General features: G+C 56.7%; 1 protein-coding gene across 1 annotated transcript; it reads right to left on the minus strand.

Annotated features, from left to right (window-relative positions):
• Positions 1-118: 118 nt before the first annotated feature.
• Positions 119-7,393, minus strand: LOC147415418 (protein-cysteine N-palmitoyltransferase HHAT-like protein). The gene is made up of 7 exons (XM_086467361.1): positions 7,288-7,393; positions 6,671-6,738; positions 6,181-6,294; positions 5,834-6,028; positions 4,787-4,996; positions 1,566-1,737; positions 119-243 (listed from the first exon to the last, which is right to left on the minus strand). Exons 1-7 carry the CDS (start codon positions 7,391-7,393, stop codon positions 119-121), a joined length of 990 nt encoding a protein of 329 aa, XP_086323487.1.
• Between the last annotated feature and the right edge of the window lie 9,032 nt (positions 7,394-16,425).

The following is a 16,425-nucleotide window of genomic DNA, read 5'->3' on the forward strand; positions in this document are numbered from 1 at the left end:
CGCCGGCGACAAGAGCAGGGGAAGGGCAGGGCCGCGCATGCGCCGAGCGCGGGACGTCACCGCCCGAGGGGCGGGGCTGGCGGCCTTCCCCTCAGCCCGGCCGCCAGGACAGTTGCCCTCAGCCGCCCCGGAGGCGCCACCAGGCCGCGGGGCCCGTAGCAAGCCCGGTCCCTCGGGGATCCGGCTGTGCCCGGGAGGGAAGCGGCTCCTCAGCCCGCCCCGGGGTGGGCAGGAGAGTGGCAGCTGCAGGAAAAGGCCTGTGCGCGGTGGAGGGGCGGCTCCTCATGCCCACCCCCCCCCGCCAAGCTCAAGCCCGGTGAGGGAGACGTGCCAGGGCGAGCAGTCGAGGAGAGCAGGAATGTACCGGCTCGGGGTGCCCTTTCCAGTAGCGCTGCTACAAACAGAAGCTCAAATGCCTCCATCTTGGTGGGATTCAGCTCACAGATTAAGGGCCACACAGTGCCTCGATGTGAGCAGTGCCTGAGCTCCCACCATGGACCAGGTAGATCTGGTCAATACAGGCAGCAGAGCCTGCAGAGGAGCTCAGCTCCCTCTGGAGTAACACACATGCTTGGTCAATCCACCCAGGTCTCTTAGGACATCCTAAATCAATGCTAGTGCCATCCTAGCTGCATTAGGATTTTCTCCTGGCCTCCAGCTGCCACTCTGGAGAGACATGGGCGTCCTCCTTCTTGTCTGCTGTCCGTGTGGATGTCAGATACACTGTGGCATCTGAGATGCTGCCATCAGACGTGTATTTGGCCAGCTGAAATCCTCCATCCAGCTGCCAGCTGAATGCCAGTGTTGCTACCATGACTCATCCGGGGAGTTTGGCTTCTGGAGGTCCCTAGTCCAGCCCTGCTCAGAGAACAGCCCACTTTAAAGGGAGATTAGGTTGCTCTCTACCTTGTTCATTTGAGCATTGAGTATGTCTATTTTTGGAGAATCCATAACCCCTCTGGGCCTCTGTTCCAGTGTTTGACCACTCTGTGAAAAACATTCCTCACATGCAATGAGGCTTTGCCTTGCTGCTCCTTGTTTGCTGTGTCCTGCTTCTTCCCTTCCAGCCTCCAAGAAGAGCTCACCTTCTCTGTAACCCTCTGTTAGCCAGTTGAAAACAGCAGCTACAACTCCCCTGAGCTGCTCGCTGTGCACCCTATGCCTGGGACCATTTCAGTGACTCACAAACACCCGTAGTGGGTGGCCACCTGGGAAGGCCTCTGAGATAGCAGATGTACCTCTTGCAACAGCATAGGGCTGGTTTTTTTGGAGGTGCTGAGCTACCTTCCAGTCCAAAGGCAATGGGAATGGCTTGATGCTCAGCCTCTTAAACCCGGAGCTAAACAATTTACACTTGGACCCGGGGAGAATGTCAGCCCAACACCATCTGCTTTCTAGGGCTCCAGCTCTGTGTATTGTCCACGGGAAGAAGAGGGGCTTTGCTCAAACCTGCCCAACATAGGCATTGCCAAAGCCTCTCAGTAGGGATGGATGGAGATCTGGATCACCCACCGCTGCCTCGAAGCTGAGTACAGGTGTGAATGTGTCCAAGCACGGCCACTCACCCAAGGACCAGTCCGAGAGGCGGTTCATGAACTTCAGGTCAGAAGGGAGGGTGAGGATGTAGAAGAAGTGGAAGAAGATGTCCACAGCAACGATGGCCCCTACGTGGAGGAGGGCATGGACCCGGATATGCCTCATCTCGTCGTCTTTGCATCTTAGCTCTTGGGTGCTCACCTGCCGGGATGGCAAACCAGGAAAGGGCTGAGCTAAGAGACAGGATGGACAGTGTGTTCCTCCATCCAGAGGAGCAGTCAAGGTCCAAATGGGGACCGAACACTCTCCTTTAGAAATCACACCATGGACTATGTGGCCCGAATCTCCATTGATTAAGGAAGACCCAAGGGACTAGCTCAGGTGAACCCATCCACAAGGAGCAGGACATGTCCCACCCACAGCATCCCTCCAACACCCCCACCTCAGTGCTGAGCACGGCAGCAAGGCGCCTCCTGGAGCACCCTCCTAGCAAAGGCTGTTCCCATCACTGGCGTTTCCAGCAGAGCAGGCACATGGTGTGACACAGCAGTGACAGGTCTGGCTGTACCTAAGGGACCCAAGGTGGGGTGAAGACCGTACTGACCGAGGAGCTGGGGTTTATGCTCTTTCTGCAGGGACATGCTTAGAAAATCAACTTTGCTTAAGGGCGGCCCCTTGCACAAGTCACCCAGAGGGAGCAAATGCTCGTACTCATCACATCTACAGGGCGCCACAGCCTGTAGGGAAGGGCATCCACATGCCCAGGAGAGGCTGGGAGCAGTGCTGGAATCCCACCTGACAGCTCTGCCAGGGCTGGATGTGTATCTTTGGCCAGGGTCACTTGGGAGGAGGAGGAGGAGGAGAACTGGTGGTCTCTGGAGCTTCTGCTGCAGAGGCCTGCTGTAAATGAGAGGGAGAGCTGCTGGAGGAGCCATCCTGAATCGGTTGGGACCTGATCAATGGGGATTTTGTCTCTGCTGTGTCTTGTACAAACAGGGGCCGGGCTTTGCCTCCAGGAGTTGTCATGTCTCTGGCCGTTGTAATATAAAAAATCATCAGAGCGAGCTTTCAGGATTACACCGGGCAGACTGATGTCCTCACTTCCCCGCATCGCTGTAAAAATTGCTGCTCTATTCAAAATCCTCTTATGTTTATTACTTTCCCTTTATTCCCTGCAAGAGGTGGGAGCTCTCCCGACTTAATCCGCAGGCTGCCGCACCAGCCCCATCGTCAAATCCAGATGATTCCTGAGAATTAAAGCCTTTGCCAGATTTTTTTGTGTGTGTGTGTGTCTGTTATATGCCAAGTGCTTTAAGGACACAAAGAGGCTGCTGGACTCTAAGCTGGAGGAGAAGCTGAGGGAGGACAGACTCTGGCATGGAGATGTGTGGGAGGACACGGAGCTCCCCTTTCATAGAATCATGGATCATTTAGGTTAGAAAAGATATTTAAGATCATCGAGTCCAACTGTTAACCTAGTACTGCCGAGTCGACCACTAAACCATGTCCCTAAGTGAAATACCTCCAGGGATGGTGACTCAACCACTGCTCTGGGCAGTGACAACCTTTTCTGTGAAGAAATTTTTTCTAATGTCCAATCTAAACCTCCCCTGGTGCCACCTGAGGCTGTTTCCTCTTGTCCTCATGTCTGCGTGTGGTGGCAGCACTCTGCCACCATCCCCGTGGGATCAGGGAGGTGTCCCCCACACTTGCAGCCCTACAGAAGTGAAATTATTCCCTTGATCCTAGTAAGGAAGATGCTTTTCAGCTCAAATGGGGCTGAGCAAGCCCTGGTACAGATGAGTTCCCATCACACAAGGTCTCCACCAGGATGCAGCACCAGTAGGAGCCAAAAAGACACAGATCTGCCCCCTAACTGGGTCAGACTCCATCTACCTGCCCCTGTAATTGCTGTTGGGCAATTAGGAATTCACCCCTAAAATTAGCTGCGGCTCCAGCAGTGCAGGGGGGCATCTAACCAGGAGATGGCAGTGGTGGCCAGGCCAAGACAGGACCCTTAGCTGGGGCATGGCAAAGGGGTTGTGGAGTTAATCCTTGTCCCTTTGGGGTGAGCGTTTTAAGCAGCAGAGGCGGGAATTGCTCATTAAGTGGCTAGAGACATCCAGGTTTGGGGCTGTGCAAAGGAGCCCAAAATAAACCCCCCTCCAGATCAAGCCATGTAGAAGCGGTGGGAGTTCAGGTCTTGGGGACAGGAGGAGTTCAGGTCTTGGGGACAGGAGGAGTTTAATGCCCTGATTTACAGATAACTGGCTGCAGCGTTAGGAGAAGCCAGGGCTGCACATTTCATAGGAACGACTGATGGAAACTGGGGAAGGAAGAGGAATATGGGATGAGGACAGCACCCCAGCGCACTGTAAACCCTCCAGAGGGGCTTGGACAGTGGGACTGCTGGAGCCACGCTCAGCTGGACTTCAGCCTGACAGATAAGACATGACTGGAGAGATGAAGCCTTAGGATGAAGCGTTTCTTCCAGCAGGTTGGGGAGAAAAGCCCATCAGTGGCCTGGCCATCCCTAGCACTCGTCTGCTGAGAATGGGCTGCCAGTAGACTCAGTGCACCACCAGCATCCCTTGTGGGGGACACCAGCGCTGACCTTATGATCTCTAGGGTCAAATGGGTCACCAGGGTATTTCATGAAGAGCAGAGGAAGCCCCTGGTTGCTGAAAGACAGCCTGGCACCCAATCTTACTTATTTCTAGAGAAATAACTTCAGATGAAGACACACAGACCATGCCTGGAAATTCATGCTTGTTGGGTGAACCAGCAGGATGGAAATGTGAGGCTGACCTTGCTGTCACACCCACCAGCATGCAGAGGTCCCACAGATGGGCACCACATGCCTGGCTCTCACTGTGGCCTCCCGGTACCGCGCAGTGGGGCAGCATGGAGCTGCTGGGGTGACAGCGCATGGAAACTGAGGCACCGAGCAGTGCAGGTGCCCAGCGAGCAAGGACATGAGCTGAACCCTCCCCTCCTCATCCCAGTGTGATGCTTTCACCACAGCAACGTCTTCCCCTCTGAACAGATCAGCGGCCCAAAACCCAAAAAAGAAGGTTGATGCCCCTCCACACAAAAATCACAGCATCATGGCACAGACTAGGTGACCACAAGAAGCTCTACAACCATTTGCACCTTCACTGTGGCAAAAGATGGGGTTTTGCAGGCATTAAACCCAAGCAAATACATGCAGGGAGAGGTCCTCATCCAGCCCTGCCTCAGGAGCACTCACCTGGGCATGGAACTGGTCAAACGTCATGACGGGCCCGAAGAAGAAGAATGGGAGGTAGAAGTTGTACTTGAGGAGGTCGAAGATGGAGTAGATGCCCTCTTTCCTCTCAGAGCTCTCAAGTGCAAAGCTCATGCAGCGCATGATGGTGAAGCCGCTTCCTCCGTAGAAGAGGACATCTTGAAGATCAAAAGCTCCAGTTACAAATCCGCTCTGGATGAGAAACAAATAGTTACCACCAGGAACGCGGTGTCGCTTCTGTGCTCCCTTGCTTTGTGGAGGACATCACTCCTGGGGCAGCTGGCAAAGCCTCTAATTACCCTCTGACACCAAGTGTCCCTGGAGCTCATAAGCCTTGCTGGTGGAAAAAGAAAAAAACTGGGGCTCGATTTCCCAGCTGGCTCCTGCATCCCAGAGGAGATGGGAAGTGGTGGATCCTCTTGGCCACGTCTTCACCAAGCAGCTGTGGGCCACGTAGGCTTTGGTCTGGGGTGGGAATGTCCCCCTCCCCAGGGAGTGAAGAAAAGCCAGCAGAAGCCTGATGGAGAGGGGAGGGGAACGCATATCAGGAGGTAAGCAGCAGGCAGGGAGAGGCAGCACTGTCCTTCAGAGGGACTGAATAGCTTTATAAGGTCCTTCCTGGGCTTCTCTCCACCCACCAGTGAAAGTCTTAACTGGGCAGAGAGCTAAGAGATAGGTATGGGCATCACTGAACCCATCCCAGCACCATGTTACGGATGGGGAAGCTGAGGCACGGGACAGGAACACACCTTGCCTGTCTGACAAGCTGTTGCCTAAGCAACAAGGAGGATTCAGGTGTCCTGAGCTTTGGCCCAGCATGAAGCCACCAAAACATGACATAGTCCCCGTGTGATTATTCCCAAGCAGCACAAAGTCCCCTCCTTCTCAAACCCTGTGGGAGATCTGAAGTAGCCAGAAGAAGTGCCTGGGGTTTGCGGGTGCCACAGGAACCCTCCTTGGAGATAAACCCAAGGAGATGGACACAAGTGGGCTGGAAATGAGGCAGAGATGGCCCGAGACAGCCCCTACCTGCCACGAGCTGAATGGCTCCACCTTGAAGGAGGCGAGACAGCAGAGCCCGGCCACGTAGCAGAGCCACTTCTGCTTGGCCAGCGCGACGGAGTAGAGGACAAGGCAGTGGGAGAGGATGATCATCAGGTAGACGAGCCCCATGCTGCCCAGCACGGCCGAGACCCCGGAGAGCATGTACACCACAGCCCGGTGCTGTGAGGAGAGAGCGGTCCCGACCCGTGGTCAGCGTGGTGAAAACCCCGACCCTGCTCCCGCCCATCCCAGAACATCCTTCAACCCCCCCTCCGCAGGTCCCAGGTCACCCTTGGTGCTTTCAGATCCATCCCACCACATCCCCGGCTCACCTGCGGCACCGTCATGGAGCAGATCTTGCCGAAGAGGACGTGTCCCGAGAGGGCGAAGATGATGACGTTCCTGAACGAGGTGAACCACATCACCCACTCGAAATCGGCCACGTCCTGCGGGAGCAGCACCGGGTGCCTTACTGCCCCCAGCCCTCGCACCCCTGCCCCAACACCCGTCTGGAGGGGAAATCAGACCATTTCCAAAGCCTTTTCTTCCCGTTTTCCACCCAAGGGCTCCCGAGCACCCCAGCTTGGTCATAAAACCCCAGGAGAGATGCGCAGAGGTTGCTCGTCTCGGTGCGCACAAAGCAGAGCATCCACGGTGCTGCTCAGGATATTCTCCTGACTGGTTCTTTAGGGAGAAAAATAGGAGTCACGTGGACTTTGCAAAAAATATGTCAGCAGCAGAAAAACCAGCTCTGCTTCTCCAGCGGTCAGCACCGACCGTGTCACCGGTAACTAGAAAAGACCGAGTCCTTCCTCCGCTTACCATCTTCCTGCCGAAGTAGTGCCAGCCCGGCTTTATGCCGTCCCGAAAAGCTTTTCTGTTCATGCTGTCTGCAAAAGAACCAGAGTTATGGGGAAAGAAACAGCTCTGGGAAACGGGGCCTGGGTTTTGGCAAAGCAGGGAGCCTTCCTCACCGCGATGATGAGCCGTCAGGGCTCAAACAACCCATCCCCAAAGCGCCTAATTCCCGTAGATAACCACAGGAGTCAGGAACCTCGATTTCTGCAAGAATTTCCAGCAAAGCCTTTTCGCAGTGCCCATCCCAGGGACCCTCAGCTGATCCCATGAAATTTTCTGGGGTTTTTGGGCTTCCAGATGAAGCATTGGGGAAGCAGCCCTGTGTAGGCAGGGTGGTTGCCTGGAGAGCTGTGACGTGCCACAGCCTCTTGCCCTGAGCCACAGAAATGGGGACAAGGGGGCAACTGGGCAAAAAGGCCAAAAACTCTCTTGGAGCCTTGCAAAGGATTCCCAAGTCGTTCTCTGCCAAAATTAAATCCGGGGATCTGCTGTTGGTATCGACAGCTGTAAAAGCAGCCGCCTGACATCCATCCTCCCTCCCAGGGCCCCCTCCAGGGGGGGGATGAGGTGGGGAGCGTTACCTCTGGAAGCTTCAAAGATCCCGCTGCCGCTGTACACCACAGCGCACGTCACGGTGAGAGCATAAAACCCCAGTTCGTAGCTGGGGAGCATCGTTTTAACCCCCATGGTGGCAGGTCAGCGCCCCAGCTGGTGCAGGGGATCCAGACCTGGGAAAGAGAAGGAGGAGAGGAAAGTAAACCAGGGGTGGGAGCTCACCTGCCCCACCAACACCCTAAATTGCTGCTGGTCCTCAGCAGCTCTGCTTTGTGGGCTTCCTTGAAGGCCGGGAGCTGAAGAGATGGAGAAGACGGTAACACCTGGGACACAACTCAGGTGTGAGGAAAGAGGTTGCTGCTGAACCCTGCTGCAAAACCCACCCAGGAGCCAGGATCTGGGGGCAGCTCAAGCAGGAGATCCTGATAAAAAGGCTCTTCCCAGCAAGTTGCATCCGTCCCAATGTTCAGAGATGCTCCGGGATGCCAGCTCCCCAGGATGGGGTTCCTCCAGCGTGCCTCTGATGTCCCCTCTTAATTGGATCCTTGGAAGGGCTCCGGGATAGAGCACAAAGATGCCCGTGCTGGAGGGGATGGGATGGGATGGGATGCCCCTATTCCCCTGCCGTGGGCTGCTGCTCGCCTTCTCCTGGGATTTTGCCCAACCTTGAGCTCTTGAGGGGGCTCCTAAAGCACCGTGGTCCCAAAGTGCTCCCACCCCCGAGCCTTAGGGCGGGCGAGCCACCCCCGCCCGGCATCAGCGGAGCTCGGAGGATGCCGACGCTCAGCCCCGCAATTAGCCCTGGGCTAATGACTCCCGTTAAGGCTAATTAACGCCGGCGCGACGTGCCTTTCAGCCCGCCCCGAGCTCTGCAGCCTGTCCGGCAGCTGCTAAAAACGCAATTCGGGGTTGGAGCAGGGGGGGCGGGGGGGGGGGGAGGCGGGGGCGGGGGCAGAGCATCCTCCTCCGGCACCGCCACCCACTCGTGAGCATCCCCCGCGGGTGGGAGGGGGGACCCTGCGAGCGGCGCGGGGCGCTTCGAAGGGATTAAAGAGCGAAACTCTTGCTTTTAGGCAGCAGAAAAAGGCGAGCCGGTCACCCTCTGCTTTCCCATCCGCATCGCAAAGCTTTTATTTATTTTTTTTTTCTGATTTAAATTATTTTTTAATTTTTTTTGTTGTTGTTGGTTGTTGAGATTTTTAAAGGGGGGCGGGTGTCGTTGGTAGGGATGCGGGGTGACCCCATTTTATCCCTAGCACTAGGAAAAAAAAAAAAAAACGCTTTTCCCGGTGGGAAGGGCCAGCCCTGGGCTGGACTCAGCCCCCGGGAGGTGGGGGGGGTGGGGGTCGCCCTGCGGCCGCTTCCCCCCCCCCCCCCCCGCTCCGTGCGGGGCCGCTGCGGGCGGGCGCGCTGCCACCTCCCTGCGGTCCCCCTGCGGCGGGAGGGCACCCACGGAGGTGGCTTTCAAGAGGTGTTTCTTTTTGTTCTCCCTCCTTTCCACGCTTTTCAAGGCTTTTTTTTTTTTTTCCCTTTTTTTTTTGTGAGGAGGGGGCATCCCGCAAATGGGGCGTGGGGGGGGGGGTGTTTAACGGTCCGCGGTCGCCTGCGGTGGGCGAGGGGTGCTGGCAGGGGGGACCCTTCGGACAATTTTAACTCCTGATCGCTCCGGGGTTGCAGTGTCAGGTGCAGGGGAGGGGTTCCCCAGCGCAGCCCCCCCCAAAAAAGCTCTGAGCAGCCGCGGGGCAACACGATCCTCATCCTCACCCCCCCTCCCCAGTCCCCTCCACCGCCCCCGGCCAGGCGCTGGGAGCGGGCAGAGGTGACCAAAACCCCCTGGAACTGCGGGAACAGCGTGTCCCCAACCCCAGTGTGACCCCCACACCCCACACCCCCCCCCCCCCCCAGCTACTGACCTTGAGCCCCGGGGCCGCGGGTGGAGGTGGGCGAGGGTGCGGGGATCCAGCGTCCGTCACCGCGATGGGGGGGCTGGGGGGGGGGGGGGGAGCGGCGGGGAACGATGGAGGATTTGGGGGGGGCTGTTTGTCCTACAGCATCCCTCAGCCTGGCTTGGGGGGGGCGGGGTGGGGTGGGGGGGGGAAGGCTGAAGGAGGGGTGCCGTCCCCCTCGCTTTGCCCCTGGAGGAAGTTTGGCCGGGAGTGGAGCGGAGCAGGCGGGAGGTATTTTTATTTTAGAGCAGCACTGCAGAGGGGGGCTGGTTCAGGAGCTGTCTGTCACGGCAGCTGCTTGGAGAAGACCTGTGCTGGCTGCCAAAGCTCACCCCGGGCCAGGGAGCACGGCCCAGGGCTGGCCACAGGAGCCCCGGGCCACGGTAGCCCCTCCACGAAGGGACAAGCTCCCTCCCAAGGGGTGTCTCTCGGTGTCACCACTTTGAGCCTGGCAAAGGAGCAGGTAGCCCCCCTGTCGCTGTGAGCAAGAGGGGAGGCAGCTATCACCTCGTGGGGCTGGGGAAACTGAGGCACGAAGCCAGGAGGTGCAATTCCTCCCCTGGTTCGGGCAGTGTTTAAATCGGCGCGGGGCTGGGAGGTCGCAACATCTCTGCAAACCATCTCGGGGGTTGTCTTGCATCCACAACCAAACCAGGGGTTAGGAAGGGGCTGGGATGGGTTGTGGCCTCTGTTATTTCAGGATGGACAAACGCAAGTTGGCCAAGAACGAGTCAACCCAGCGTCAGGTCCGTCCCCGTGTCCTGCACAAAGCTCTTTCTACCAAACCCCTACGAGATTTGGGGCGAGCTCACGCTGGGGCTGATGTCCCTGAGTATCTCCTGGGCTGTCTGTGGGGTTGGGGGAGAGAAACAAGGCAGAGGACCCTGGATTTTAGAAACATTTCCATGGGTTCTCTGCTTTGGGGTGAGAGAAGTCGCGTTTTGGGGCTCCAGGGGGAGGATCTCCAGAATGGGAGCCCCTTGGGCCAGCCCAGCTTTGCTGGCGCGTTGCCCACCAACGAAAAGGCTACCAGTGTTTTTCACTCGATGTGCAGAGAGAGAAGCTCTCCGTAGAAAGCCTCGGCGATGGCTGTACGGCCACCACCTTCAGCACCTAACGAGCCACTTTAATTTGCAGCAGCCGGGGCAGGATTTGGCTGCCTGCCCCTCGGATGCTCCGGAGCTCCAGCCTTCCTCCTCCTGCCGCAGCTCCGTCCCTACCCAGGGACTTTGGCTCTTCAGACCTCGGCCTAATTGACTGTGTGCTTCGAGGCGGAGTAATTAAGAGGTTGGTGCAGATAAGCGCAGCGAGACACGATTGTGCCCTTGTGGAGGGCAGGGGATTATGGCCACCGGCCAAGGAGCCTCGGCAGGAGGGAAAATCGTGTCCGTCCCCCCCACCAGCGGGTGCAGACGGACGGACGTCGGCTTGCCGGGATGGAAGGCAACGAGCAAAGGGGCACCGAGGGACCGACAGGTCCCCGTCACCTTCCCTGCCTCCCAAACCCACTCACCCCCCACGCAGAAACCAAAACCAGCCCCGAAATCCTTCTCGCCGAGTGCTGGAAGCACAATGGGCCCCGTTGTGTATCCACGGGGCTGGAGGCGGTGGGGATCTCGTTTTTGGGGACACGCGGGACGCCAAGGGGGGCTCCAGGGAGCGGGTCCTGCAGGGCAGGAGGATCACGGCCCCATCGTGCTGCTCCTGCTGGGCACTGGTATCCAGAGAGTTATGGGCTGATGCTGAATTTTTCTTTTCCATTTTTCCTTTTAATCCTGAGTAATTTGTTATCTTGCTGGATTGAAAGTGCAACGTAGGTGGAGGGCTGGGCGGCGGTTTTTCATGAGGCTCTGGGAACTGCGGTGATAAAAATCATTTAGCTTTAATTTATAGATATTATAAAAAAAAATTAGAATAACCCCCCCCCCCCCCCGCTCTTCATTTCTAATATAAGAAGATTTATTTTTAATGTGACCAGCGCGCCTTCCGCTGCACAGGGGACGCCTCCGTGTTTTATTGCCCCCGTGCCGCTGCTTTACGACGAAGGGCTGTTTATGGCTGCGAGCTGGTTTTAAAGGTAGTTGTTTGGTTTTTTTTTTTCCCAAACCTTTGGTGGGTTGCTGGAAGTTGTGGCAGAGGAGCTGAGGCCAGGCCCCTCTTTGGTGTCTGAGAAAGGGAGCAGGGAAGGTGGCGGGGTTCGAGGAAAGGCGCTTGGCTCCGTCCCAGCAAGGCACGGCACGCCTTGGCGATGGGGACGCCAAAGGAGCCTCCTGCTGGCTGCTTGCTCCTGCCCTGGGCTGCTGGAGCTGGGAGGAACTGGAAGGCGAGAGGGTTATAATAACCCACACGGGGTGTTTTGTGCTGCCTTAGGTTGCCCCATCGGGTTCCCCATGTTGGGAACACGCCAACCCCACCAGGACCTCGGCAGGCCCCTCCCTGCTAGCAGGGCAGCTCAGGAGAGGTGGATGTGTGCCCCATCCATCCATCCATCCATCCATGATCACCCCCAGAAGGGCTCTGCCTGTCCCCCATGGCACATGCCAACCCCATCAAACATCCCAGGACCTCCTTCCACCACCCTGGAGGAAAAAAAAAAACCTCTGAAGAAGGCTCCCACCACCTGGCGGGGACAACCCAGCTGCCAACTGCCTTCAGCTCCTCTCCTCGCGATCCCCTCCCGCTCTCGAAAGCAAAAATGCCCCAATTAGGTCAACGCCGCCGCGGGAGGACCCCGCTCCTCCTCTCGCCGTGCCCCGCAGAGAACTATTCTGGCTCATGAGCTGCTCCAAAGCCCAGGACGTCACCCCCTGCCTGCGGATGGGTTTCGGAGCTGTAAGGGGAGACGCGTGGGGATCGAGGTGGCATTTGTCGAGCGAGGCCGCCCTGTCCCGCGGGGGCTCGGAGGGGAGAGGATGAAGGGAGAAACCCAACACTCCTCTGGGCTCAGTCGTGGCTTAATTTAGAGCACGGGGCGGGGGGGGGGGAGGCGCTCTCGCTGGGGTGTTTTTCCATTTAAAGCCGAACCTCGTCGCTTTTGTCAAGCACGGGGCGAGGGCCCTGCGGCTTGCAGGGCAGAAGCAGCTGCTGGGCTGCGGCTGCCGGAGGGGTTGGCAAAGCAATTTCCAAGCGAGTTGCCCTTTGCCACCAGCTTTTCCCCCCGTTTCGGCCTGCAATCTGTCTCCTCCTCGCACCTCCGTCGCGCTTTGGAGCCTCGGGGAGGGCGCGAGCCACCCGCAGCCCCAATCTACTGATACGGGAAAGCAGAAAATATCTGAAAATAGTCTTTTTGAAATACGTGATACGCTTTAGTCTCTGCAATGTTAGCTCGCTAGCCTTGCCTTTGGTAAACAAGAGTGTAACCCCCTGCCCCTTGGCAGGGCTTCAGTAGGGTCTTGATCCCTCCAAGGCCTGCTTCACTGTGCTCCAGTAGGGTCTTGATCCCTCCAAGGCCGGCTTCAGTGTTTTAGGTGAGATGGGGACGGGGGAGGAATTGTCTTTGTGCCACAGACCGTGACCACGGAGGGGGATGTCGCCTTGAGCTGTGGTCGCGGGGGGAGACCCTGCCCAGCTGCCCCTGAACCGCCCACTCTGGAGGATGGGTTCAAAAGGACAATCGTGATGAAGACCATCGAGGAACTCTTACTTCCTCCCCGAGACCACCAAAAGACCCCCGAAGGGGAAGACTGCGCCTGCGCGAGGGGGAAGAGATCTAATTGACATCCGAAGCGGGACAGAGTGATAAATATGGAAATACGTCAGTTTTGTTGCTTTAAATAGGAGGCAACGCCCGCGGCTCGGGGTGCAGCATCCTTAGGGCACCGGACCCTCGCTGCACCCAGCGCTGCAGGGCTGTAATAACCAGACCTGCTCCACAATCCACTGGGATGGCGGAATTCTTGCGCAGATCACTACGGCTCCAAACGGGAGCCGTTACGGTGGGATGGGCTGTGACCTGCTGGCTGGTCCTGGGCCACTCGGCCGAGCGGAGCCCAGGGCAGGGAGAGCTCGCCCGTGGCGGCACCGTCTATATTTAACCGCACTAATGCAACTTAATTCACGGCCCGGCCCGCCTGGAAAGCCGCGCTCCTGCCGCGCCGGCTCTTCGCAAGGAAAACGATGACGATTCATCAAAGGTCGTTTATTCCCCGCGGGTCAGCTGTAGTTTTTAAAAATGGGATGCATCCGTCAGGCACTTTATGGCTGCTTTGTGGAAGGGCTCTGCCCAGCTCCAGGGCAGGAGACAACCTTTGGCTCAGCCCAAGTGTTGGGAGGACTCATATTCGGACCGTACATTAGCTAAAACCCGTCCAATTCCACACAAGGAGTGTCCGTAGCCTCAAATACTTGCAGCAAAATTCACCTGATGCTGTTCCTCACAGCTTAACTGCAGCCACCAGGCTGTGCCAGCGGTGCCGAGCGTTGTCACCACTAACCTGTCGCCACCAGTAGCTGCAATGAGAGGCTGGAAAAACTCAGAGCTTATCAAAACGTGGCCTGGGATGTGACTTTACAGCGGATGAAGGCTGTCCCAGTGAGGAAGCGCTGGGGGCTCACGCCGCTTTTATCTAGCAGAGGAAGGCGTAACGATGACTGGCTGCAAACTGCAGCCAGAGAAATTCAAGTGAGAAAGCAAAGCACAGGATTTTTTTTTCCACAAGGACAAACTTCCAAGGAAAACAGGGGGTTGTGGAGGTTTCAGACCAAGCCCAGTTACCTCCCTGAAAGAAATGGTGTAGCTCAAACAGCACAAGCGTGCTGGAGAGATTCAGCTGGCTGAGGACCAGTGGTATGCGTTTGTGCAGGCAGGGAGAAAAGTATTTTCACTGATTTTCTTCTCTGAGTGATGGGCTGGGGGACGTGGGGCTGCTGCAGCCAGCTGAACTGGGGCTGCCGCTTCCAAAATCTGTCAGGGTTTCTTAACATTCAGCAACCAAACGACACGCGCTGCAAGAAAATCGGTCTCATACCTCGGAAACGGGGAAGCAGTTGCTGCAAGAGTCAGCATTCGAATTCAGCATGTGGAGGAGGGTCACTCTGTGGAAGCGCAGAGGGAATTTATTTCAAAACTAAGGTGAAAACTGAGAAGACCTGGACAATCTGGGCCGTGTTCAGACCCCTCCACTGCTCTGTGACGGGAGAGAGGTTGCACATTCCCATGAGAAGCAGTTACTTACAGGCACGGGCTCTCCAAATGAACTGTTTTACAGTGCCTTTAGTTCCTTCTTTGTCCAGGCGTGTGGCGGTGCTGTGTGTTTGTGCAGAAAAAAAAAATAGAGAAAACGCTTCTGTGCGACCCCAGACAAGCGTATGTTTAAAGAAATGAGTGTTGCAGCACTTGAGAAGAGGTTTGCACCGTGTGCTAGCGAGCCATATGCTAACACCTAGCACTCCCAGGTCCTTATCTGCCTTTCCTGCCTTGATTCACAGCCACCCCAGGAAGAATTTTGCTGGGGAGTGGCAGGAACTTCACTGCTTCGTCACAGAACAGGAGGCAAACGCTGGGCATGCATTAGAAAGGACAGAGAGGCAGATTGCCTCTCCTGCACTCCTGTGAAAACATTATTGATTCACACCGCTGCGCAGGCGAAACCAGAATCTCCAGCTCCAAGCTACCAGCCTGAATTTAGCAGGCACGGCATAGCAAAAGCTCCCCACCTCTGCCACAGCTCAGGCAGCTTTTCGACTCGCGAATGCAGGTCCTTCAAATACCTGATTTCTTTGGTCTGCTCGCCCTAGCCCACGCTACGTGATCATCGGGACGGAGCTGAACAGAGACGAGCCGCAGCTCACCTGAGTGAGACTCTGTCGGTCTCTCGCTCGAGGATTTACGATTCCTCGAGGTCACCGGGAGGACTGCAGGTTCAAGATGCCTTTTCCTGGGATGCTACCGGCAGGGTGAGCCGGAGGAATAGGGCAATGGACCCTTTTGGTCCCGGGAGAAACACCTGGTGGCTTTGCTGAGCTCCAGGCCAGCGCTGGGGGAGCAGAGCAGGGCTGTTAAGCACAGGGAGGGTTAACCCGCAGGTGCTGAGTTTATCCTCGGCTCCGTGACCTCCTCCATCAGATTCCATGAACTGTTTGAAGAGAGACTTAAGCAGGGAAAAAAGCCAGGGACGACACCACCCTCACCGCATCTGCAGCGACTCCTGCTCTCTTTTTCCACCCTGCCTTGGTGGAGTCAGGACGCAGTCGCCGTTCTGGGGAAGGGAGCAGCTGGGGTTAAAGTCTGACCCACTCCACGCTCACAAAAAGAGGCTGACAGAGCAAAGCAGGAAAAGAAAAGCTTTCAAGCCGTTCCACCGAGGAACAAAGCAGCACTCTACCAAAACGACCAGCTCTCCATTTGCTTGTAATCCCCAAGGCTAGCCCTCCGCTGGCAGGCTGCATGTTAACGCCTCATTAGCTTGCTCTTGGTGTTCTCCCCGTGCTGCAAGAGAAAAGGACGGAGAGGCAAGGGCTTCCAGCACCTCCAAAAGTCCCTCCGCTACTGCGTGGAGGACCTGCCTGCGTTCTGTTAGCGGTTCTTCCTAGCGAGAACAAGACCTGCCTGACGGATGAATGCAAAAATAGGGAGTTCATAACCCGGATGGCAAGTTGTCGTACGGAAGGAGCTGGGTTTAAGGGAGGTCTGACTGATGGCAGAGGTAATCTGCACAGGTTTCAGTGGAAACTCCACTGAGTTTCAGAAAACTCTGCTGCCAGTATGGTCAAGCAAAGAAGCAGGTTGGAATGGTGAGTGGAGGCCCCCCCGAAGTTCCCTTGTGGTATTCACAGGCCAGGCTAACCCACTCCCTCGGCACTTAAGCCCTGCAGAGAGCTGAGACAGGCAGGTGTCAGCGTGCTGATAAAAACCAGCATTCAGTTTGCTCCTGGCCTGACTTTGGAAGGGAGCTGGCATAACTTTGGTTTAGCGAATGCCTTTAGGCGCTGATAAAGGCAGCAGCATATTCAATATTGAGCCCTCTCGAGGGAAATTCTGTTGAAACTACACGGGGGGAGTCTTGACCCCCCCCCCCCCCCCCCAATCACACTGCGGAATTGCAGCTTCCGAAACCTGCGGCATGTGCAGCCTGGGAGCCAGCTGCTCGCTGGCTCTTAACAGGCAAAGCTTGCTGACACACAGAACCTTCCCTCTTTCTGTGTTTCCTCTCCATTTCTCATCCTCGCCTGCGGACGCTAAAGAAATGACACGATCCGAGGCTGCAAAACTACACTGCC

The sequence above is a fragment of the Leptosomus discolor genome, chromosome 6 (assembly GCF_034619465.1).
Source record: "Leptosomus discolor isolate bLepDis1 chromosome 6, bLepDis1.hap2, whole genome shotgun sequence".
NCBI lineage: Eukaryota > Metazoa > Chordata > Aves > Leptosomiformes > Leptosomidae > Leptosomus > Leptosomus discolor.